This window comes from Doryrhamphus excisus, chromosome 10 (genome assembly GCF_030265055.1).
Source record: "Doryrhamphus excisus isolate RoL2022-K1 chromosome 10, RoL_Dexc_1.0, whole genome shotgun sequence".
In the NCBI taxonomy this organism is placed as follows: Eukaryota; Metazoa; Chordata; class Actinopteri; order Syngnathiformes; family Syngnathidae; genus Doryrhamphus; species Doryrhamphus excisus.
In genome coordinates, this window is record NC_080475.1 from 17,280,084 (window position 1) to 17,306,019 (window position 25,936).

General features: G+C 43.2%; 1 protein-coding gene across 25 annotated transcripts in view; it reads right to left on the minus strand.

Annotated features, from left to right (window-relative positions):
* Positions 1 to 745: 745 nt before the first annotated feature.
* The window catches only part of kif1b (kinesin family member 1B), a 49,938-nt gene continuing 24,747 nt past the window's right edge, over positions 746 to 25,936 (minus strand). For 8 of the 25 annotated variants that reach the window (XM_058083186.1, XM_058083190.1, XM_058083187.1 and 5 more), the window contains 29 exons: positions 18,727 to 18,832; positions 18,323 to 18,471; positions 17,191 to 17,369; positions 16,166 to 16,306; positions 14,847 to 15,098; positions 13,185 to 13,303; positions 12,881 to 12,966; positions 12,640 to 12,769; positions 12,192 to 12,342; positions 11,487 to 11,577; positions 11,281 to 11,399; positions 11,141 to 11,196; positions 10,795 to 10,995; positions 9,995 to 10,103; positions 9,395 to 9,461; positions 9,200 to 9,284; positions 8,655 to 8,760; positions 7,967 to 7,993; positions 6,469 to 6,583; positions 6,255 to 6,388; positions 6,126 to 6,187; positions 5,889 to 6,034; positions 5,556 to 5,816; positions 5,078 to 5,149; positions 4,874 to 4,995; positions 4,621 to 4,773; positions 4,325 to 4,517; positions 3,144 to 3,262; positions 746 to 3,056 (listed from right to left, as the gene is read on the minus strand). In XM_058083186.1, coding sequence (XP_057939169.1) covers positions 3,014 to 3,056; positions 3,144 to 3,262; positions 4,325 to 4,517; positions 4,621 to 4,773; positions 4,874 to 4,995; positions 5,078 to 5,149; positions 5,556 to 5,816; positions 5,889 to 6,034; positions 6,126 to 6,187; positions 6,255 to 6,388; positions 6,469 to 6,583; positions 7,967 to 7,993; positions 8,655 to 8,760; positions 9,200 to 9,284; positions 9,395 to 9,461; positions 9,995 to 10,103; positions 10,795 to 10,995; positions 11,141 to 11,196; positions 11,281 to 11,399; positions 11,487 to 11,577; positions 12,192 to 12,342; positions 12,640 to 12,769; positions 12,881 to 12,966; positions 13,185 to 13,303; positions 14,847 to 15,098; positions 16,166 to 16,306; positions 17,191 to 17,369; positions 18,323 to 18,471; positions 18,727 to 18,832 — 3,594 coding nt within the window. In that variant the 3' untranslated portion in view covers positions 746 to 3,013. Of the gene's footprint in view, positions 3,057 to 3,143; positions 3,263 to 4,324; positions 4,518 to 4,620; positions 4,774 to 4,873; positions 4,996 to 5,077; positions 5,150 to 5,555; positions 5,817 to 5,888; positions 6,035 to 6,125; positions 6,188 to 6,254; positions 6,389 to 6,468; positions 6,584 to 7,966; positions 7,994 to 8,654; positions 8,761 to 9,199; positions 9,285 to 9,394; positions 9,462 to 9,994; positions 10,104 to 10,794; positions 10,996 to 11,140; positions 11,197 to 11,280; positions 11,400 to 11,486; positions 11,578 to 12,191; positions 12,343 to 12,639; positions 12,770 to 12,880; positions 12,967 to 13,184; positions 13,304 to 14,846; positions 15,099 to 16,165; positions 16,307 to 17,190; positions 17,370 to 18,322; positions 18,472 to 18,726; positions 18,833 to 21,225; positions 25,215 to 25,936 lie in introns of those variants that run through there. The other 17 variants (XM_058083199.1, XM_058083197.1, XM_058083198.1 and 14 more) reach the window with 9 other exon arrangements.

Sequence of the window (25,936 nt, forward strand, 5' to 3'; positions counted from 1 at the left end):
TACCAGGGGAGGCGCTGTGGAAAAAAATTAGGACTTTAAACACAAGTGGGGTAATATTTTAACTTGGAAAAAATACTTTATTCAGCTCTCGAGTCTATGCGATCGTCACGCATAATTTAGTTGTCTCTAACTCATCACGCCAAATGATTTCAAGTGGGCTGCACGGTGGACGAGTGGTCAGCGCTCATGCCACAAAGCTAAGAGACCCGAGTTCAATTCCACCCTCCACCCAGTTGGTTCTTCCCGTGCATGCGTGGATTTATTCTGGGGACTCCTCCGTTTCAAAAACATGCTAGGTTAATTGGCCACTCCAAATTGTCCATAGGTTGTTTGTCTATATGTGCCCTGTGATTGGCCAGTCTAGGGTGTACTCCACTTCTCCCCTGAAGACAGCTGGTATAGGCTCCAGCACCCCGCGATCCTCGTGAGGATAAGCGGTAGAAAATGAATTTTAACTGATCATTGATAAACCCTTGACCTTTCTGGGCCGTCTGGGGTCAGGTCTGGGGTCAGGTCTCTCAAAGTGAGACGCTTGGCCACTTAAAAAAAAAACAAAAAAAAAACCCAATCATGTTTCTGCTACCCTTTGCCCTAAACACTAATATAACACTTGTATCTTACATTTTACGTGAGCAGTTAGTGAGAACGTCCTACATCCAAATGAGATTCCAGTATAACAGCCGATGCTTCTACTGTACAAGCCAAACCTGTCATGCCCACACAGGACACCCCCAAAGAAAAGCAAGAGGCATCACAAGTTCTGCTAATTGCGCTTTTATTGTTTCCTCATTCACTAAACAGATCAATGGTGCAGGATTAACGTACACAGATTATTATTAGGATATCTGCATGACACATCTATACGCTATACAGCGAATGGATTATAATTATTACAAATACAGTAAACATATTTACATTTATTTTAATTCAAGCTCCATACAACACAGATATTTACAAAATAAGTATGAAAACAAAAAACATGTACAGTGTTAATGGTTGCCGTCTTTTGGGGGGAAAAAAAACCTTTGGCGACTCCAAAGTAATTGTCAAGAGGGGAAGCTTGTTCTGTTGAAAAGGCATCAATGGAGATGTGTCCAGGTGATGAAGCACAAACAATGACATATTGGTCATCCTAGATATCACTAGCTACCCTTTATAATATTCCCTGATATAAGACAAATAAAGACCTTGTGGCTGGTTAGCATGAGGAGAGAGTAAATAGACTTGCAATCCCAGGCAGACTTTTGCTCCAATACCTTTCTCATGAAAAAGGAAGCACCAATGCTAGTCAGGGTCCCAAACGAGGAACAATAGACTGCATGTTTCTTCTTTTTTTCCCTTTTGGCTGGACATACACACATCTTTACGGTACATTCGACTGCCATGCCACCTTTTGGTTAAAGAGCAACTAACCGCGCAGACCAAAATCCAAATCAGTTAGTTGAACCTTTTTATTCATATGTGCAAAGATCTGCAAACTAATATATACATTGCAAACAATAAATACACAATCTAAAATCAGAAAACTCTGCAAATTAGCCACTCAGGTGAAAAAATATCTGCTCTAGCAAGAAATATAGAGAATGCAAAAAGGTTTCTCATTAGTGATCAGATCTAATGTCCAACAGGCTGGCTGACCTGTGGACAAAAACATCCTGACGACTTTAGAGGAAACCCAATAGTGCTTGTAACACATCTTTGCACCCGTGACCTTCAATTCCATGCAAATGTCTTCCTACTGGTTGGCTGGCCAGAGTCTGCACCCTTAACAACCGAAGCGATAGCATGGATAAAGAAATTGTGTGTATTTTCTCCCTTAATATCTCTTCTTTCAAATATTCAAATACAACAACCAGTTTGAGTACAGCCATCCGGTGTAGCTTTGATATGTGCTATTAATTAAAAAAATACACTAACGGCCTTGTCTGGCTATATTGTGTTTACATGTGCAAAATAAAGTTAAAAGAAATGCTCGTGTTAAACATGTTGTATAAAACATCCCTGTTAAAAGAAAGAAACAACAGCAACCTAGAGGAATGAATATAACCTGTGGTTTTACTGACACGGTGACGGACTGGGTGCACCCTTCCCCATTCTGCTTCATTTGAAAATGCACCAAGAAAAAAAATGCAAAAAGCATGCTGAGAGCCAAAGGCTCTAGCTGATCTCAGACCAGTTAGTTGTGTGACACGTATAGTCGCTAGATCCTCCTCATCATCATCCTTCCTGAAATAATATTCTTCAACATTTTTTTCATCCATGCATGATTGTTAGTTATCACTCACAGAAAGACAGAGATGGTTACGATTCTTATGAACACCAGAGCTAAGGAAGCTCATGGTGGCCTTCACGCTGATTAGTATGAATGTTTCCAATGTTTAAGCATCATTATGGAGATAGTAGAGGCGCTGAGGCCTCGCATCTACGTTAGAAAGCAAATTCCAAAAAACACTTTGGTTCTCCAAGATTTGTTGCTTTGCCAAAGTCCCTTTGAGAGATTATACGTATCATATGTTCCCTTCATGACTTCATTGGACATTTTGTGTTTTTAGTAAGCAAACTATGGGGTGCTGCTGTTAATATGTGGCTATTATTCTAACAATAAACAAATGCAATAAAAACATAAGACAAAAACACTGATGAACATAATCATGTGATTGACAAACGGAAAGTTCATGGCCTGACAAACATTTTCTGCCCGAATCGTGCACACAAGTAGACTAGAACCACATGCTACTAGTTAAGGGACTGGGGGGATGGGGGGCGACAGCAAAGCCAACAAAATGTTGTTGTGAAGAAAGAAAAGGACCAAAAGCTGAGAAGGAAACAGAGGATAGAAATAGGCGGCATGTTTCTTTTGACAAAGATTTAGTTGCAAGAAAGGAGACTTAAACTGCAAATCTACTGAAAAGAGATTCACAATGATTGACAGGTGTTAGAACGCTTGCTATGCTCAAAGGGATTTTCTTTTTTCATTTGTTTTAGAAAGACTGGAGCTTGTGGTGTCCCCCCTTCAGTTCTTGATGAGGCCGCTACGTCTCCTTGCCAACTTGGACCTAAGGGGAGGTATCAGGTGGTCACCAGAGAAAAGTGAGGAAGAGTTACTTTATTTCCGCCTTCAAGTATGATACCGGTGGGTGTACCTTATCGTTCCCGCCAGCAGGGGGTTGAATGCATACAGCCAGTCGTTCATGTCCTTCTCGTTGTTGGCCTGCAGGAGAATTCCTCTGTGCTTGGTGCACACAGCAAACGTGTTTGGTGTCTGTCAGAAACACAGGAATGTCACTTGTCAATGCAGAATGAATACTGTGACGTAAGACAATGATTTGACTTCTTATTCTACCTGTCCAGCCGCTGGGGCAGATCCTATTATGGATCTAAATGCCCTTACATGCTAAACGCATTTGCTCTGTCAGGGAAAAGTGTAAGCTACACCTTCCCAGTTAAATAGAATATTATTCGGCTTTATTTGATGTTTTCTGGTTATGCACATTTGGAGCGCCAGACCGGAGCAGGAGGGGATTGAAAAGAGGAAAAAAAAGAAAAGGAGGAGTGGGGGACAAGAGGGGGACAATAAATGGAGAGTCTAGAACAACAAAAAGAAGAATTGTAATGACAATAACAGAACAAGAGGAACCAACAGGACTACATCAGCAAATGTCAATAGCCCCGTATACATGGACCCAAATACTCCAATTGCATTCGGTTTAGAAAATATACATCTATATAAAACATGTCCGCAGTTTAATGATAAAATATTAGCAAGATGTTTAAATTTATCCCGGGGGTGTTCTTTCAGCATATGCTCAGAAATGATGTAACACGCAGCTCCAGACGTTCTTCAGTTTTAAAAATGGAGGCCAACAATCGGCACTGGACTGCTGCGGAAAGTTTGTTTTTGATCCAAACTAATTTCAAGACTGGACAAAGGAAAAACTGTCAATACGGAGTTATTCCAACAAGTGAAAGAAAAACTCGGGAAAGTCGGTATCACCTGATGTTGATGTTTACGTTTTACTGGGCATGCCCTATTGACTATTCTGTTTGATTATAGCGGTGCATGTAGACAAGAGATTGGAATATTCTTTTCCATGTATACCATTGTTTTCGGAAAGGTCATTCGGAAAGAGAAAAACTCCTCATGTAAACGTGGCTAATGATGGTTATAGAGGATCATGATGGGGAGGACAAGGTATTACTGAAACAGTCAGACATATTGGTGGTAATGGTATTAATGAAGATATGAACCACGATACAGTAGTAACGCTAATATAGCAATTGCCTAATGATACTGGCTAATTGATTTAGTGACTAGAAAATCGACCTTGATCATGGCCTGCTGGTCTTCGCTGTATTCCACCTGCGCTGTGGAAAGGTTGAGGACACCTCGCTCCACTGGGTCCTTATCACTGTTGTAGATGAAGACGTAAGGCCGCCGCACGACCACAAAGTGTTTGACCCATGAGTTGGACCGTGGCTCCATGAAGCTCAGGAAACCCTTCTTGGACACGACGGCTCTGATGGAGGCAAACAGAAGGCCGCGTGTCAATCTTCTATTGTATATTATTTAGCCTTCATCCCTTCAACCGCGTCATCTTCATTCAGCGTGGCAGCTCTCACCCTGGCCTCATTTCTTCAATATCAGGCACCAAGTTGAGAAATTCATTCTTCCCAGCACGTGCGAGGTAGGACGTCTCCAGCGTAGGAACCATTGGGAAGTTTTCATAATCCGAGCAGGAGGGGCTGGACGCACGGGAGCAGTTCTCTGGTGTCCTGGGGACGAAATCACACATCAGAGGTGCTTGCAGCGTTTTAAAGGAAACCTGAGCCTGATGCTGATGAAAACAGAACATGTAGACTGTAAAATCATTACTTCTGTTCCACAGAGCCACAGCGGGAGTCTGACAGAGACGGGCAGGTTGAGGAAGGCGTGAGGGTGGCACTGCTGAAGCTGGTGACTGACAGGTCGCGTCCAATTGGGGAGATGTCGGAGAGCTGAGAAGGGAAGACGGACGTTGACGACGGTGTACCACGGCATTTGACAGCAACGTTGTGGTGGGCCTGTGACATGTCTCACCTTGCAGTCGCTGATGCTGGTCACCAGCTGGTTGTACTCACTGTTGAAGGTGTGAGTCAGGAGGCGGAGGCACTACGTACAAGGATGGTGACAACTGTTAGCTCACAGCAACAAAAGTGTGGGAAAAGCCTTGAGTACATTAAGAACACGTAGGAAATGTGTTGCTCATGAGGAATTTCGTGTCTGCTGGGACTGCGGCAGCTGTTGATTAAAAAAGGGTCTCACGGGAGCTAACGAGTGATGCTGGGAACGAGCATATGTACGTAGGTAGGATTGCAAGGTTTAAAGTGTGAGTCTCCCATGATGCAACACGGACACCGCGGCTTACAGACAATTGCGGCCTATCTGCTGTATCTACAAACATTATTTAGGTGTGCTGTGTGTGATCCGGATTTGAAGGAACATACAAATATTAGGAAATGTCTTGATATGCCCATCCCCAATGATTTTACAATCAATATGTCACACGTGTTCTCACTTTAGTGGCCAGCTCCTTCTCACGATCGACTAGGCTCTCGATATCAGCAGAGTCGTAGCCGCTGCTCTCACTGGGCGTGATGGCGCTTTCAAAGGTGGTGCTGGAGATCTGTGAGGAGATGGAGGTGGAGGTGGACAATGAGCCTGAGCTCAGGCATGGAGACAGTAACTCGCTCAGCGACTTCGTGGTGGGCGCAGTTCCCAAAGGAGTGGTTTCTCCCAGCTTGTCTCTCAGCAGCAGGAGGTGGCGTGTCTTCTCCACCTAGAAACGAGAAGGGAACAACTGTGTTCCAAAAGGAACTGCAACATCTTTTTTCATATTTAAACCTTGTACCTCCTGAAGCTGCTCCATTTTCTCTAGCTCCCACTGGTGCTCCAGGATGAGGCTGTCTCCTCTCGGCCTCCAACCTGCCAAGTTCTCCTCACCACGCACATACGCCACCGATGTGTCCAAAACCTTCCTCCTCCTGCGCTGCATGCCTGCAGTTCACAAGCCAAATCTCCGTTTGGCACCCTTGGTAGAATTGTAGCCTGTTGCATATTACTTCTGGACAATGCTCAGACTGCTCACCTGGACTTCCAGAGTCAGACATCTTGCACAAACTCAACTCATAGATTCCGGTCACTCGGTTGCTGTGAGTAGGAGTACAATTACATTACAGTTACAGTAAATGACAGTAAAAGCAGCTTGCAAACTTACCAGTCTGGCGTTTTGGAGTATCCACTCCCAAATAGGTTCCTGAGGGAACGGGGAGGGGAGATCTTGGCGTCCCGGGAGTAGAAGACCATGCAGACGTCTTTGGTGATAATGGCAGGCTGGATGCAATGATCGAGCTACGCAGACGAAACCGGTGGCACATTTCAAAACGAGCAGTTAATGGCAAGGTGATAGAATGCAGGGCGTTGTGGCGTACCTCCAGATATGCCGACAGCGTCATGTAGATCTTCTCTCCATATGGAGTGACTCGGTTTAGCAGGAGGGAGTTGTGCAGGGAGCTATCCCACACTGCCTCAAAGCGGTAGAAGGTCCTGCAGGAGAACACAACAACTCAAAATGCAAGACAGGTCAAGTCTTGGACTAAGAGGTGACAATACAAGTCAGAGGCAGACACCATTCCCTTGCAGAGCCATTTGTGTGCGGTGAGTGAAGAACTAGTCAACACTGTGCAGTAAGGTGGCACTGACACATTTCACAAGAAGATAAAACAATACTGTGCCAGAAGGTGCAGCAAGCTCGGTGGCAGGCAGGAAGCCTGCAAAACAGCAGGTTTATGGCTTTAACGTGTTGTTTGAAAACAGATTTCTGACCATGGCTCCAGAGCCGGTTGGCCCCAAAGAAGTAATTAACTCTTAAAATGGAAACGCTCACATTGATTCCATGTGGAGCAATGGCCAATGAATGAATGAGTACAAATGATAATACTAAATACTAAGTCTCCCTGCAGCCACTTCTGTTGTAAGAGTATGGACATAGCAGATGGAGGGGCACGCCATATAAAAGCCTGCCTAGGATGCTACACTGGGAAGGGCCGCTCCTGCCTCTTAAGCTAACCAGTCTGCTGCAATTGTGAAGCACATTTTCTGCAGCAGGGGGTGCTCTTATGCACAGAGCGATGGCAACCTAAACTCCCCATGTCTGGCTCCACTCACCTTTTATTTAACTGCAGACCAAAACTTAGTATGTCAATGTTGACCAACAAAACACTACATACAGAATATTACTGCAAAACTGTCAGACCTTGACCTCTTAAAATACATCTAAGGGGAAAATACGAGTGCATCCTAATGAGAAAGACAAACTAAACAAACACAACAAAGGGTTGATTTTGCACATGATCACCTTTACTTGTGTATACACTGTCTGTTGGATAATGCATGCATTAAATATGTTGCGGCTGGCTGCACATTTAACCCCAGTGGGCGGAAGGATTGAACTCCAGAGGAATGGAATAATGGTCATATTGTGCCTATTCCAGAGTAACAGGCACATCAGGTAAATGGGAGACGGCTCCAGTGATAGATAGACCTGTAATTCCAGGGCCTTCGCTACAAAGGAGGATGGTGTTATGATCTTGGCTTGATTTTAGTGGGTTCTTTCAGTTATGAGCCCATGAGGAGGTCATACGGCTTATTAACTATACGACATAAATCAGCAGGTTTCCCCATCAATGTACTTCCTGACGGCAGGGACATATTCCAAAAAAGCAATGACATAAAATGCACGCCTGTGTGACTTTTTGATTCAACAGACAGTGTATAGAATGACACCAAATACAAATAAAGGCCAACATAATGCAATAAAAATGCAATACCAACAAACACATATACTGTATAGAAACCTAATGATATGAATGGAAGCATAACATTCTTTCGGGAAGAAAGGACCTTATGTTTTCTGCTCTCTACTAATACCTATCAATATCCTTATCAATACAAAGCCTGAGCACAAAGAGTCCAGCAGCAGCAAGAGGAGGAAAGAATGCACAGGAAAAAAAGAGAAGCATACAGAATCAGGCTATGGAGACAATGGAGCAAATGAACAGGAAATGGTCATGCAAATGTAACACAGGAACACGTCACACTTATACACACACCACCGTCATATACACACCGTGTTAATTCACTGGAAATGCAGATTTACATCTCCATACGCAGGCATGTTACGTCACATACAATTCGCGCAGCGGCTATAAAGCCCCGGTCCCATCACGCTGTACTTGAAAATGTACATGTAAATGTGGGCAAAGTGTGGGGATGAGTACCGCCTCCATACGGATTTGGGAGCGTGCAGGAGGAACTTTGGTTGTGTGCCACGACTCCGGACGATGTGTGACACGTGTCCCCAAGTGTGGCATGTGAGTGTCTTACCTACCCCTCTCTGTTTACAGCAATGACTAATATATTTGTTCACTTCCTGTATTCAACACGTACCCTTTACCATTCTGAATATCATAAGAAAAAGATACGGCAGTATAACAATGTATTACAACAGAGTGAATACAATTTGAGGCGGGCCTACGTGGTGGTAAAGTGATATTTTCAATTCAACCTACTACAGGTACCAAACTGTCTGACACATGGAAATCTGTGCCCAGCATACCTGTTGGAATTGTGGGATGATTTGATGTTTTTTGCGGAGATGATGTTGAGGGACAGGACGGCATCAGCAGCGCTGTCATCCACTTCCGCCTTGTTCCTTATTCGACCTGGAAGGACACAGTATGGCCCAGTGAATCCCAATCGCTATTATCGAGGGAAGAACGAAAATGGCTGCGGCCCTCGCATCTTCATCCGTTGTGGAACACATACGTAAACAGAATGGCTGCGACGTCATGGCGAATGATGCATCTTCAGCACAAATTCAACAATGGACAGCACATTAGGAGCCTTCCCAAACAAAAAACAACGGGAATGTAGGAACCTTCACCTGCGCTGTCCAGTATGCAGGTCTTTATTTCACAGTCAGACTGGTTGAATGTTTGACAAAAAATGGACTGAACTGAAGTTGCTCGGATCGTACTGTGCCAAATGAACCAATATCGTCCTTGAATCGTATCACAACCACTAATTGCGACATGAACCGAATCATTATTTACACAAATCTTTTTTTAGCTGAACCAGTACCCACTCTGACGCAATGCTTACCCACAACCAACTCGCGGACATCCTTCCAGTGCAGCTCGCTACCCTTCTCATGAATGAGAGTCACTGTGATCCTCCGCTGGATCCCCTGCAGCATAAGATGACAGCAGCTTAGAATCCGTAGCGTTATTGATTTTGATATTTTTTTGGGTGGAAACAAGACATTTACTGTATGTCAACGTAGAATGAAAAGAGTACCTGGTGCAGCAGGTAAGTGCCATGGCAAGGCAGGCCACCACTGTGGTCCACTATGGCTGGAATGTACCTGTGGGGGTGACAGGTAATCCTGAGTACAGACACTGTAGATGTTTGTGTGAACACATATGAAAAGTATGCTAAAAGGTTGTAAACAGATGACAGTTAGTCCGTAGTAATACCACCTTACGACTTAAAAGGGACCTGTCATGCTTTTTCCACTTTCTGACCTACAAATGTTGTTAGAATATGTTATTTTGCTGATTCTGAGTATGAAACAAGTACAGCTGTCAATTATCCGTATCCGTAAGGGAAATCCTCATTGGTTTTGTATGCTGTTTTATTTGAATTAAAAAAAAAACATTGGGTAATGTAATGGTATTTGTAAGCCAGGTTAACACAATGCCAAATAAAATGGAATGTGTGAACTACAACTGGTTTCCCCAGGGAGAAAATAAACTTTGGCACAGCTATGCCAAAATCATAACAGTTGTGTTACATTCTACTTTTGGAGAATTATCAACACGTATGAGTGAAAATATTTAACGACATGAAGTCATATGTTGTGCAACGTATGGATTTAGAAGAAAAAGAAAAACTCACTCTCCCGTGGGTTCCAGCTCGCTGATCTCAAACCAGACAAGTAGATCATATTTGCTGACACACTGGCCCAAGTTGGACTTGGTGATGGTGTTCAACTTGGTGGCTGGAACTGACACACACACACACACACTCATTAACATAAAATTACAGCCACAGAATGTAAATGCAGGTGAGCTATTGAGTATTGACGATGGGATGAAGGACACATGAGCAAACAAGTCTGATTGTGCCAACATTTGAAACACATACATTAAAGCAAACATTTAAAGGTAAAAGCAAATAATTAATTTCACTTGAAATATGACACGCCACTGACATATCTAGAAATACTCAGGTAGACGAATTGACTCAGTGTGGGAAGCTAAATGTAAGACTAATCCACTCCTGACAGGATCTACATTGGGATTACAGTGCTGTTTAAAGACCTCCATCTTAAAGGCAAACAGCCATGCAACTCCTTTATATTCAGGGTGGTGACAAAAATGCTTTTCAACATGAAAAGTAGAGCAGCCACAAAATCTCTGAAGCTACAATTACTAGACATTACTAGACGTTTAGCTTTAGGATGCTACAAATGCAGTAGAATGGGCTGGAGGGGAGTGCAGGGCGGTCTGTAGTAAACAACGGCACAGAGAGAGGACTACAGAGATCTACGGCAAGGTTCATCACACAAATACAAGGCTTTATTGTGCTTAAACTGCAGGATGAAGACTACAACTGGAGCAAAGCACAGCACTGGTGTAATCAGCACACACAGCACCACCGAATGCCTGGACTGTAAGGTACCCCACTACACTGACCATGGTGCCTGGGCACAATGAACACAGGGTCATCGGGCACCGGGAGGAAGGGGAAGTGTGAGAGCTGGTCAGCCTCATCTTCGAGGCTGGCCACAGCGGACGAGGCAAGGGCATTGGCGTGCTCCGACAGCGTGTCCAGCACTTTGCCGTTCACATAGCCGCTCATCAGGTAGCGGACCAACTCTATCTTTCGAGTATGGTCTGGGGTGGCAGTGGACCACATAAGAGGATCAAATCCAAATGAAGCAAACGGTGAAAGAAAAGCAGGAGAAAGATGAAGCATGCTGACAGGACAAAAGAAAAGGATGGTGACAGGCTTCAATATATGATGAAGAAACAGCCTTACCGGGTTTAGACAGTGGCATTGGAATTGGATAGTATTTCCTAGAAGGTGTTGGAGGACTGTTGGAATGAATGAGAACTTTAAACCAAAGGAAACCTCCTAGCTATAGCCTTTCCAAGTTGATTACATTCACCGTCACACACCTGATGAGGTCTTGGCCATGCTGATGCAGTGGATGCTGTTGGTAGTGGCCGAAGACCTCGAACACGATGGGCTTGGTCTTGATGTACTCAACGAAAGACTCTGTCACCTGGACGGAAATCTACTCAGAGAGTGAACAAAGTAAGTGTCAAATAAAGGATGGGCATTCACTGGTTCAAATGTCTGCATGAACATAGTAGATACCCACATTTTGGACATGATAAAATCCCAGAGGCGTGCCTTTGCCAGTGTTTTTCAAAGGCTCGGTGGAAAAAGCTTCATCGTGACGATGCAGGAAACTGAAGAAAAACACAGCTCTCAGTGTACTTAAAGGGACCTTTAACTCTACTTTATGGCTACATTTAGTAGCTCACAATACGTACATTACAGCAATCATCTGTTTGGATATACAGTACGTTAGAGTAGTCAATGTGCAGCTTGTATTGCAGGACACATTTACTATCCACTGAAAATGAGTCAACACAATTGTGCCTTGCCGACAATCAAGCATGGAATGGCAGCACGCTAGCACTGCTAGCGTTGGGGAGCTGTGGTTCATTTGAGAGAAACATGAATGTGCTGTGACTTTCTAAAGCTGGTTTGATCCCCTCCCTTGGGAAAGTGGACCGCATGGCAGGAAGATGACAGCGTCTCCAGACATGAACCCAATTAAAAATCCTGAAGCAGAAGTAGAAGTGGACTGGAGTAACAACCTCTGCAGTTCTGTAACCCTTAATTCCATACCCGAGAGGGTTAAGGCCTGACTACTTTAAACAATATCCAAGTTTTAATTTGAGAACATATAGTTTAATAAAATGTTGGCTGAGGTTATTGAGATACCGTACTTTCACAATCCACAAAACAATGTCACTAAACAAAGATTACCATTTAAGTTGCCATAGACAGGACTTACTTGAATTGGCAGAAGATGTCAGCATACTCTGGCGGGATTGCGGTGGTCTGGAGTACAGTCACACGAAAGGTAAAGGTGCTGCCTATCTCCAACTGGCCGGCGAGGCCGTCACAAGACGTTTTAGTCTCTGGAATGTTTCCTAGCTTGAGGTCTAAAGGAGGAAGACCATGGGAAAAGGTTTGGGTTAAGAGCCACTGAATGACTCCAAGTGGCACTCTGAATCGTGTTTCCAAATCTGCATGCTCAGGGCTATAAAACTGTAGCATTACACAAAGCTTATAATTTGCAGCGCAGACTTGTACTATTCTTTCATCAAAGAGCTTTTGTGCACATCCCCAAGCCTCATTTCCATAACCTAACACTTCAACGTCCTGTTTTGCATTCGGCAGGGTTAGAATGCAAAAGGTCAGAATTCAAGGTCAGAATCTGCGTGGCAAACGGGGCGCACCCATGTCGTTGATTCTGTTGAGCTCTTCTGAGGGGGTGATGACCTCTGAACTCTGACCCTGACCCTCCACAATGCGCAGCTCTTCCAGGGATAAGCCAGAGTGGGTCATAACTGTGGATGGGGAATCCTTCTGGTGGGACAACAAAAAAGTGAGGGGAAGTTAACATTTATTAGGTAGAAACCACTCCCATACAGCAGATGTATGTATTTTACGACAGTTGTTGTCTGACTTGGGACTTACTTTTTTGAAGTATTCATCATCAAAGGAGATCTTGGCAGTACCAGACTGTCTTACTCCGGACCCGTAGTCTGGGGCCTCCTCGTCAGCTACAAAGAGACACATTTCATCTCACACTGTGCCTCAAAAGATAAGACCCAGAAGAGTGTTTATTTTCTCCATGGCTGCTTTTCAAATTGATATTCAGAAGTGTCTGTCAGACAGCTTCTACAGATATTACTATAGAACTGAAACCAGGCAGTGCAAAGCTGTAGACGACAAGAAGAAACTATGGTGACCATAGAGACCAAGCCCCTTCATTACTCACCAGCTATAGCCTGAACCCCCACACGTAGGAAGCCTCGCACATCGCCTTTTTCAGTTACTATGGCAACACGGTGTACCAGCGGTACAGGGTAGAGCAGGTTGCTCAGGTAGACGAAAGCTCTGCAAGTGAGAAGGAAAAGCAGAAACATGAGATGTGCTGCAGTGTTTCAAGTTCAATGCCGCATAAAAAAGATGCGCACAATTCTTACAAGCATATCGACAAGTTTATGTCATGAAAACATGTTCAGTGTTTGTGGGAACAGGAGCAAACATTCCACTATCATCCAGCTTTTAACGCACTTTCCACAGGGGTGATGGTTACCAAGAGGTGGTTTTATCATGGCGTGTTAGTACGCTATTTGGTCGGGCATGGTTTGATGTTCGGACACCATGTCTATAACGCTAATTTTTTCTCATCGCAACTCAAGGCCAATGGCGGAGGAGGGGAAGGTCTAAAGTCATGGTGACGCAGTAGCTGTTGCAGTCTGCCTGACTGCCTTGAAAGGCTGTGCTGCAGAAATTGGCCCCCAGTGTCCCTGCCAGATATTTATGTCACGAAGGAGGCAGCAGCCCTGTCATGACGTGTGCTATTGTACAAAATTGTAGCAACATCACAATACATTCCAATGAAACAGCAAGCATCGGCAGCAAATGAACAATGTGGTAATACCGCTAACACAAACACAGAAAAATGTTACAACAGAAAAAAACACGATAAGCAGAACCAAAAGTCAACAGAATGTAAGGGATTAAAAAAAACAAGTTGACAAGACGTGATCCACACAGCAAATACATGACCGTCATACACAGTTGGTGGGTAAGTCAGCATCACCATGGTGACAAGGAATGACACATCACAGTGGGAGGCGAAGTGGGGGACAAAAGGATGATGCTTTCTGGCTACATAGGACGAGAGTCCTGCACAGCAGGCCTGTGCGGTACAGTGTGGCTAGTCATATTCTCCTTTCCACCACACAGATCCAGTCTCTTTGCAAAGCTATGATGAATGCATGAGTGCACCTGAAAGTATTCTTTAACCACTTAGGGGCTTCCAGGGAAGACAATGCAATCATACAGTATTTAGTATTAAATGAACAAAATTAGCAATGTGTATGCACACTGAAGCAGAGGTCAGCACATGCTCTGTATGCAGTTTTTATAAAAAACACAGAATGCTGTCATCCTGTGTTATACGCCACAACATCCGTCCTGCTTAATGTGACTTTGTACCAGACGGAATCCTTATGTAGCTACTCTCTAAAGGCTTTTTAAAAATTTTCAAAGTGCGAGTTGGACCTCCCTTGTAAGGAGCCGGAATACTTCAGGGTTGGTGCAGCAGCTTGAGAAATCGAGAAAAAACTTTTTCTTTTAACCTGCAAGTCAATTTAAACTACATAAAAATCAAAAGGAATTGATTTTTACTGCCTATAGTGAGAGAACAAATAAAGTCTGGGTTGAGCTGAAAAATATGCACCAGAAAATGTGTTTTATGAGGAGGACCATATTACATAACCACCATATTACATTCTCAGAATCCACACTTTGAAAAGTGTTCTATGGCATTGTTCCCACAGCTAAATACATCAGCTATCCAATGCAGGAAGTCTGGTGCTGTGCTCGTCTTCATGTGCATAACATGGAAATGTCACCCCCCGCCACCAACCTTCCCACCAGGATGAACCAGGGGGAGCGGTCATAGAACGGATCCTGTCCATCGCTGAAGATGTCCGAGCCCTCCTCCGTGCCGGCGTCTGAGCTGGTGTCATCCACAAATGCCTCGTCGTCGATCAAGTCGGACATCTCACTCTGGCGCTCGTCCGCCAGCTCTGTGATCTCCGAGTCGGTGGTGGAGAAGGTGGGCGAGGGCGTGCGGTCAGCGAGATGCTCATTGACGCACCCATTGAAGATGGGCGAGCTGAGAGGTGGGGTCGTACAGGCACCAAGCAAAGGTCACAACACAGGCAGACGTAGGAATGAAAACATGTTATGGCTAACTATATTATAACATGATAATTTGAAAACACTTTCCTCCTCCCACCAGTATGATGTTGTTCTGAGCAAAGCAACAAATAATTACAAAAAGCAAGCAGCATTCACACCCCCAGAAAATGGCATTTTTAAGGATGATTGACATGATTGATGCACAGCTATTACTGCATGTTGTAGCTCTACTTAAAACCTCACTAAGATCCAAATGTACAAAAGGTAGATTTTGATCAGGTCTGTCTACCAGAGGAGCAAATGAAAAATAACATAATGTCATACATTCTTCCGTTAACAAGCTCTTGTATGAGGCAGAAGGGATGTTAAAATGACAATGGAAATGAAAACAACAAATGACAAATGCATGGGAAAATAACACACATGGTAAATAAAATGATATCACATGCATGACGGAATAGAAACAGCAATATTAAAAGGCAATATGACAAATGAATAAATCCCATCAATAATGACATGAAATCAAAACAACAAAAACATAAGTATTCATGAACACAACATGGAAGACAACATGCTTTTTATGAAGAACAACAAAACGTGGTTTTAGGGAAACTAAAAAGGTAATTGTGCAAACAAAATGATGAATTGTTATGAAAGTAAAATACATAATAAATATGTCATTAAAAGATTTGGATCCAGTTTAAGTTGACATGATGAAATACATGTAGACCAACAGACACCAAAAGCTTCCGAGGTGGATATTTGATAATATTTGATATATCTCTTACGTTTACTTTTAAGGCCAAATGATTCAAACCTTGGCTAAATGTTGAGTTCAAGTCCATTTTATCTGTAGAATGGCTATCTTTAAGCTGGAAGTTGAAAAATACATTTACACTTCATCCACAGTTATGTGATCGGTAGCAGTATGGACTCATCAATATCGGCACGGACTGTAAGCCAAAATGCGGCCACACAATAAAGCATAATGAGCTTGAGTGTGCTATGGTGCGTTTACGTGTCTTCCAGCGTGTTCCATACCTTCCCACAAGCTTAAACCAATGGAAGCGGTCATAGAAGGGGTCGTTTCCAGTCAAAGCGCCTTCACCACACTCCTCCTGGTGTGTGGAAGCCATTTCCCCTGCACGGTCATACATCTCCCTCATCTGGTCCAGGCGCTGCCTTTAGAATAATAGTGATTATTCAGTATGATAATACAAAGTAGAGAGACTTGTGTGGTGATGATGATAATACACAACTTCAACTAGAGATACCGTAGTTCCAGGCGCACCACACCATAAGGCGCAGCCGCCACTAAGGGTTCTATTTGTGTACTTAACATACATAAGTGCACCGTATTGTAAGGCAAATGCACAACCGGTTAACAAAAAAGCACAACAGTGGCTTTATTCTGCTATTTAACAATACACCACCGTACTTTTAATTCCTCTTCTCCCACAAATCCATTAAGTCCTCAGCTTCTGTATCTGAATTGAAGACCTGGGTATTTTCAGCATCAAACCTGCCGGGTTCTGTCTCATCATTGTCGGAGTCAGGTGGCTGTTCAGTAATGATGCTGGCTCTCGCCAAAGCTCGGACAACATTAAAGCAGATACCTTAGCCTGAACATCCAAAATCCATTCACATATGGTGGCCTAACTCGCCCGGTGCCGCCTCCGTGTTAGCCGTCTTTCATCCATTGATCTCACAACTTCACTTCCAATGACCACGGTTGGACTTCTTTTGTTTACCCTCCTGGAATGATGGCAATCTACCAATTTGTTTGCTTCACTTGGTTTTGTTTCAGTAGCGGAGAGATGGGCGCCATGTTGTTCAGCATACCGCTAGTTAACCTACCAGAGGCCTGGTGGAGGTTAAGCCATCAGGAAATGGTCCGACAGTCAGTAAAGGGGAACACTTACCGAAGTAGCACAACATTTTTACAGATCCTGGAACTCACTACACCAAATTATAAGGAACACTGTGTATTTTAGAAAATGAATGGCTTTAAAGAACGCGTTATAGTGTGGAAAATGTGGTCATTTACAGTATGGGAAGGTCATTACTTGAGTTTATCGAGGGACCAGTAGTGTGTGGCTCCATTCTTCAGGTCCTGAACCTCAACAGCCACAACCGTGCGAGGGAAAGGCCTGGAGTCCCGGTCCTTCTCAGGTTCTGGTGGGAGCAACTCAGGGGGCAGTGGAGAGTACAGTGTGTCTGTCAACAAGACAAACTGGAACTGGACCTGAAACACAGAGGGGGGGGGGGACTTAAACTATATCCAAGTAGTAGTAGTGTCATTAGATAGTGCAAGACTAAAACGTAATGAGATATCTCCTTTAGAGAAAAAGCTGTCATTGTAAAAAAGCCATTGTAGTTTTCTTAAAAGTGACGTTAAAATATTGTCTTGTCTCGTCTCGTTTCGCTGAACCCAATATGTGTGTCGTGACACCCCCATCAAGCAGGACTTATGACTGAGGTATTCTGTAAATGTAGTATGCCTGCATTGAAAGGTCAAAAACTGATCAATTAGTGCCTTGCTCTAAGGGGCAAATCACCAACCAAGCCATTAAAATCACTGGATATAAATTGTACACATGACAAAAGCTGAATAAATGTTGTTGAGGCACCAAAGCCATATCGCCTATCGATCACTTACGGCCTCGAAGGAGACATGGCAACCAATCATACTGGTCGCCTGATGAGAAAACCAATGTTTGATTTGTGGCAAATGAAATCCCTCTACGCCCAGCAGAGATGATTTAAAGTAAGGCTGGGGAAACGACAGCCTGGGGACCATATACTGAATGACTTGCTATGCATTGCTATGCAAAAGGCCAAAAATGTTTAACCCACCAATGCCCTGACAATCCCAGCGGCATCATATTTGTTCATACATTCAGTATGGCCATCAGAGAACTTTATAAGAACTGAAGTGGTTCCTGAGAAGAAATGTGTTACTGACTCCGATTTAAAGAATATTATATCAACTATATCTTACATGCCTGCAGTTAACCACAATACCATAACGCCACCGGCAAACTGCCGCTGCGATTGGTCCACGAGCATGATTACATTTCCCATTGACTTTAATTGGTCACATGTCTGCAAAGGACCATCACTGGGTCCGCCATTTCGTGGTGGCTGCTGTATACCACATACACATAAAGGATGTTGCGTTTTTGCAATTTTCCTTACTTTCTTCTTTAATTCCACACTGATGGCATTGGCTTCCTTCAGATAGACGGCATTCCCCCACAGCTGGTCACGGAGCGACGTGAACTGGTGGAACCTCCACTTCCTGAAGGCCCACTGAGCCAGCTCAAACTCGTGCTGAGTCCACGGCACTATGGGAAGTCGGGAGATAAGGCATGCGTTAATACTGACAAAGTTGCCAAAAAGTCCAGAGTATAAATCGCTTATCAATAAAAGTCCCATTTTTTGACAGTCAGGATAAGTCCATTGTCCACTCATTTGTTTAACCTACTGTACATAAAGCTGCTATACTGACGACTACCTACAATGTGGAATGTGTGAGGCCATTTTTTTTCACCTAAATCACATCAGCACTACATTTACGTAAAACGTCATAGATGACAAACCTTCCTCTTCCTCCTCCTCCTCCAGCTCTTCCTCATCAGGTGTTTCAGCAACCAGGGAACGAGTCTCGACCTGTTTCTGAAGTTCTTGCAGTTTACTCTCATAAACCTGAAAAAGCACAGTGAAGAGGAAATAACACACACACACATTTGGATGAGCTCATTTGTCGCCCCCTAGTAAACAACAGTTACAACAGTGGTGCCCAAACTATGGTCCCGCACCGCTGATGTTGTACCAAGTTTGTCTGCACGTAGTAAACGCAGACCTAGGCTACCACTCCACCACCACATTGATACACTCCTAACCACTTTTCAAGTAGCTCTCCAAAGGATTTATTCATTTATTTTATTCATTTATCCACTCCAAGGCCGACAAAATTAGAAAGAGGGGTTCGGCAGTAGTCTGTAGTCCTCGTGTGCGCTTGGGGTGTTGCCAATAGCAGCGGAATGGGCGTGGCCGGAGGCGGGCCGTGGGTGTAACAAATTAAAAAAGTTTTGGAAATCGAAAAAAATACAGCTGGAGTTTAGTTTTGCCATATTTTCAGTAACTAATTTAGCAAAAGATGCTGTAAACAAAGGCTGTATCAGGAGAACAATGGCTAGAAGAGAAATGAGGTTCTGTAGAAGCACAGTCAGCTATAATCCAGTGAGGGGCGCCATCATCATCAGCTGCAGCCCAGGACAGCCTCCAGTTCTGGTGATCTCATCTCTTTGTTCAGTGTCTTGAGGGGGGACAATGAAACCTTTTCATTTGTATTTGACCTCCTCCTTGCCTGAAACCCGACCAACAAACTACAGTTTCTGGCATACACCCGATTCCTTGAATAATCTTCAACAAGCTCATAACCCAATAAGACGAAATAAAAGGTCTTAAGAGACATTTGTGGAATATGACAACATTAAATTCAACATTAACCTCAAACCCGGTTTGTGTAAGTGCTTTTGCTCCATGACTTACACATATTAAACAAATGTGAAATGCCGTTGATGGGTTAAAATGGGAGAATGCATTTTCCACAAGAATCCAACATTCTAACTACATTTACAGGTTAGAAACGTGGAAAAAGCATCACAGATTCCCTTTAAAAAGCACCGTATTGGGCTAGCTCCAAATTATTTTCTGAAACCAAAAAAATGGAACACTACCACTGGCTTATCAGCGGCTACCCATAGTGGTTTAAAAGAATAGACAAAATATGTCTATATTTAAATGACATTTTTATAACTGTGTAAAAAGTGTGAAATTTTCATTTGGCATAACTGGTTTTATTTTATTGTGAGCTTATAATAGGCTATACAGTCATCATTTTAATGCCGGTACAACTAAAGCTAGCGTCATTTGGACAAATATAACGGGAACAACAAAATAGCTCACAAGAGTTAAATTTTTTGGCAGTGCAATGCTAGTTATTCTAGGGCTAGACAATATGGACCAAAACTCGATTAATATCGATATACAATATATATACACATCGAAATATCTTGGTGTGTCAAAGCCAAATATGCATGCAAGGTTGTCTTAAAATGTAAACAATCTTATAGAACAATAGCCGCTGAAATATATATATATATTATGTTATCTTTCAATAGTATACAACAACTTCAATATATCTTCAGTGAAAACATGCTGCAGTCATGGTAGTCTCTCTGTAGCTGGGTTAGCACCGTTAGCATTTCCGTCTCACCTTCCCCATGACGACGGATGGTAAACATGGTTGATACTGTCTTTATACAGCAACCTTTATACCGTCTTTTTCGCTATTCACTCTGGCTGTGCAGCCTTTCCTCCTTTGTATCTCCGCAGGGATCTCCGGTCGTTGGGCTTAGCAAAGGGATGCTCAAGGCTAACAGCTGCTCCCGAGTATAAACAATGGAGCAAGGCGAACTACAAATGTAACAAGATAAACATCCAGAGCTGCACACTTGCTGAAAAGCTTGGTATGGCACCAAAAACAAAGTAATACATAGTAATAAAAAATATTGGTACATCCCCCAGCCCTAAGTTATTTGTGTAAGAACTTGAGTGATTATGGTTATTATCAAGAAAACTAGATATCAGCTCTTAAATCAAACTCTTATGAGCTATTTTTGTTATCAATATTATATTTGTCCAAACTAATATACCAGGCATTACAAATGGATTGGATCAATAAACTGAAGAAACAAGGGAAGGCTAATAATTTTTCTCATGATTGTACATTCAATGATAGCTAATTTTAGTAGCTAAACTTTGCAATACTGCTATCATAGGCTGGCAACAAACATAACTAGCGCATGTGTTGAGTGACATCAGCATATTCAAAGCAGAAAGAGGCGGGATATCATATTGGAGTATGTTGGAACGTTGGCGCCCTCTGCATCCACTGCATTCAGTGCCTTTAGCTAGTCTTCATGTTTTTCACTTGCATGATTACCATAACACACAGTTATGATGCAACGTCTTGTAAAGTAGGTATCGGATTAAATGTTTTTTGGCTGTGAAAATATACAGCATCACTCCCATTTATGACAAATGCGTGTGCTCGGAGCATTTTATTACAGTAATACTTTGCAAAATAATCTCTCCAAAACACAAGACGTCAGTGTATTCTTTCAAATCCTCTGAACAGCATTGTTCCACATGGGTATGTTTCAACTATTAAACACAATTGTGTTCATGACCACCATGAGGCACTTTGATTATGCAAATTCTAAGATGTACAACAGAAATAACACAAAGACATGTGTATTTTCAAATTTCAAAAGAACAGTACATTGGATATTTTTTTCCCAGCTTACCAGGCAGCCATCTACACCAGTGCAACATGTTACTGAAAGGGGACCTATTATGCTCATTTTTCGGCCCTTTGCATTGAGTTGTGGAATGCTATAGAGCAGCTACACACAATAACTCACACAGAGAGCGTTCTAGTTCTTCCAGAATCTGCACCGATTCAGCCGTATTTCTTTGGATTTCATGATTCTCGCAAAAACAATTGTTTTAATGTATTCCACCCACAGCCCGCCCCCAGGCACGCCCACTCTGCTGTATTGGTCACACTTCCGAGTGCATAGAAAGAGTTGCGGTTTGTGCCACTAACTGTGTAGGTAGGAGTTGATCGACTGAGAACTGATAAACTGCAATTTATCTTTCTAAAACATTTCTGTGACATCACAAAGGGCCGGTTTTACCACGCCTTTTGAAACAGAACATTTCGAGCCATCCCAAACTTCTCTGAGGGCTTACTTCCAAATGCTAAAACCTCATGATCTGAAGCTTTGGCATTGGTTAAAACCAGAATACAACATTCTAACTACAGTTATAGGTCAGAACAGTGGACAAAGCATCATAGGTCCCCTTTGAACTAAACTTAAATCATTTGGTTTTCTTTACAGCGTAGTTAAGGCATGGTGAGGACAGTCAAAATAAACACTTTGTATGTTCAACTTGAAGACACAGACAGGCAGACTTGCTGTTGGTTAAAGCCGGCACAAGCTAACATATAGTATGACTGTTCCATCAAGGCTATAGAGTTATTATGTAGACTTGACAGACTGATTCATTTAAAAACATTTGTGTCCAACACTGTCTGCCATTCAAGATGTTGAAGCCATGTCTTTGGGAACTATGACAACATCCTTCACTAGGTAGATGCTCATCTTGAGTCTGTTCACCACGGGCCCATAATGCAAAAATGAAGCTTGTGTGAAAAGGATACACAATAATGAGGTAAAGTCAGTGCATATAGTTTCCACAGGGACAGAAAAGAAAGCATTTTCAACATGAGTGCCTTTCTGGAACATTATGTCATTAATGAAGTATACCGTTACTTGTCAAAGGGGCAGTTGAATCATCACACATCTCATGTAGTACGTCTCACTGTATGTTTTATGTGTTGGTGACTGTTTTCTGCAACGCCAAGGAAGGAGAAACATTTTCTTATATTACTGCACTCTGCACTATACTGCATTTACTCATTACGTTATATGTCCATTACTCAAAGGGATGTGCAAAATAATACACTAGCAATTGCATATTACCGTAAATATGGGATTACAAACATCCTCAATCAAGCAGCAGACTAAGAATCTCATTCAATAAATGTATTATAAGAGTGTGTACATACCTTGTACAACAAAAAAGGCATAACGGACATGCATTACAAATTTTCAAGTTGTGCATAAAAAGGCACCATTTTAAATTCTAATCCAGTTTTTTAAGATGCTATACAACTGTCAGTGTCAAAATATCAAAAATAGGAAAGATGCTCCAAATAACACCTTCATTAAATGAACCACAGTCTCCTGTAGTCGGGGGGGGATTTATAGGCAACCTCTTTTTTAACTCCCTAAGATGGCTGTCGTTGAATCGTTAACTATCACGAGTAGTCATCAGCCAGCCGCTTGGTCTACGTTTACATGCACTTTCAAATGTTGACTGTGCGACACAGCTGTTGGTATGAATGTATGCATGTTATACGTCCGCTACGTAACGTAAAGTAAGTTGTGCTATATAATGTTTTCAAATTTAGGAAAAATCTCCAATGATGGCCCGTTCACAGTTTAGGTAGAGTAAATAAAGGCCCCAGCTTTAACTGGACCATTTAGGAAACATGATGTGTTCAATTCAATTGAGGGTCTAAGAAGGCATTCCGCTGGATGGAAGAGATAAATGCAAAGGTATTTTGCTTTCTACGTTTGTGTGCTACAGCAAATATATCAATGTGTTAGAGTGGTTAAAATAATTGAAAATAAAACAATTAAAAAGGAAAATATGTAAACACTGAAAGTGAACCATGAGGACACGTTTGGCAAAACAAAATATGACTGAAAAATGAACAGTGCGCATGGCATGCATATTGATATATGATAAAATGGTATGTCAATGATAAATTGTCACTTTCCTAATATATACAAGCTTGGATCAACCAATAGTCTTTATGCGCAGTTGTGATCTGTAATGTTTCTGCCTACTAAAAGGAATTCTAATTCTAAACAGCTGTCTCTCTGCTGGCTTTCAGATTTGGAGCAGACATTTGCCTGCGGATGCGAGGGGGCGCCTGAAAGCTGATTGGATGGTTGCCGTGGTCAGCCGGGTGGTACTGCTGGTAGCCGTTGAAGCTGCCATCCATGTACATTGTGCTGTTGTAGTGGCACGGTTGGTGGTGAAGGAGCTGGGGGTATATAGGCTGGTTCTGGTGGTGGCGGGGCTGGTAGAGGGCCTGTACATGCCTCCGGTTTGCATCGGGCTGCTGCAGGTGCTCCGTAGAGCCAGAGGGCTGCTGACGGATGTTGAACGAGTTGCTACGGCCTCGTTCATGGGGTTGTTGATGGTGGTTATACCTGTAGCTATGTCTTTGACCCTGGTTTGATCCTTGCTCCAAAGGTTTGTTTCGCCGCTGGACTGATGGACTTGGCAATGGAGGAGCGACTTCTACCACGGACGCAGCTACCTTTTCCTGAAACTGTACCCCTTCTGTAGCCTGGCTTTCGTCTTCTTCCTCTGCTACAGCTTCCTTTGGCACCTTTAGCTCAATGACCTTCTCATCTGTGATAATGATATGAGTGCCAGGGCTCCAAGAGTTGCGATGTTTGGGGTTACTCTTGAAGGGGAAACGGAGCTTGCGGTCTTCTGGGGGTATAAACCGGTGTGGTCCAGTCTGGCGGCGAAGCTGCTTGGAGATCTCTTGTTGCTGGAGGTTCTTAAGGCGTAGCTGCTCTTGACGAATCCAACGCATGTGGCCTTGTTTTAAAGCGGAGTCTTCGCCTGAGCTTTGGACCACTTGGAATTCTCCACTCTCTGCATCAGATGCTTCAGGCACATGTGGTTGAGGGTTCGGGGTACTCGCTGTGCTGGACGGAGCTTCTGTACTCGGAGGTCTCTCTTGACCATCTGGCGTAATGAGTGGAAGCACCTTCTCCATTTTTACCATCTTATTCCTGAGAGCACGGATCTCCTCATCCTTCATATTATTCTGCTTCTTCACCTCCTGCAGGATGTCCTCAAGCTTATCAATGTGCACCTTCAGATCATCCATGACAGCCCCGCCTGCTCGAGACCCATTGGTGATGACATCCTCAATGCGTTCATCACCGACCCCTACGGTGTCCCAGACATCCCGAGCCACTGCCCTCCATGAGTCCCGCTCGTTGGGGTCCTTCTTGCTGTAGCTTGCACAAAGCTCCTTCATCTTTACGATGGCCAGTGCTTCAATTTCCTGCCGCGTGTGGCGGAAATCATTGAGCGCGACTTCATAGCAGATTTCTTTGACTGCCTGGATTTTCAGGTCGGAGATAGTCACCCACTTGGAGTCCTTGGTGATGCGGCGCCGCTGAGGGATCTGGTACATTTTCACAGGCTCTCTTCTCTTACCGCTGCTGGGTAATCCACACTTTTTCACTATTGTTTGCAATTTGCTGGGGGGCAGCTTTTCTCTCAAGGAAGTGATTAGTCTCCAGCTCTCCTCACAAGACCTCTTATCTGAGTCATCCCCACTATCAGAGTCGCCATCCTTGAAAGAACAACACAGGAAACAGAAAACCAAATGGTCCCCCCCAAAAAAGAGAAATTACAATGTGAAATCAAAGAAAAGATGAAGGATGCTTTTTAAATGAGAATGAATAAAAAGGTAAGAATATGCAACACGGGAGTATGTTACGATATCAGATTCAGAAGGGACGGTAGCAATGTTATCTAAATGGATTGCATACATCCGCCATACTTGACCAGATGTATGGCAACATGCATCATCTTTCATTAAAAGAAAAAAAAGAAAATAAAGATTTTTATATACAATAAAAACCAAAAACAGTGGCTTCCATTGACTTTCTTGTGTTTCATGTCTAAGATTTTCTTGTGGAAGGATGAATTTAATCAGTTGACGTGGAAGCATCCATCCATCCATTCTCTATGCCGCTTATCCTCACTAGGGTGGGGGTGTATGCTGGAGCCTATCCCAGCTGTCCTTGGAGGCGGGGTACACCCTGGACTGGTGGCCAGCCAATCACAGGGCACATATAGACAACCACTCCCACCCACATTCATACCTATGGACAATTTGGAGTCGCCAATTAACCTAGCATGTTTTTGGAATGTGGGAGGAAACTGGAGTAGCCAGATATAACCCACGCGCGCCTTTGCGTGGAAACAATTAGAAAAAAAAAATGGTGTTGCTACCATTCCTTAACTGACAGTTTACGTTTCAATAAGACTGCTCCCAATGTTGCATATTGT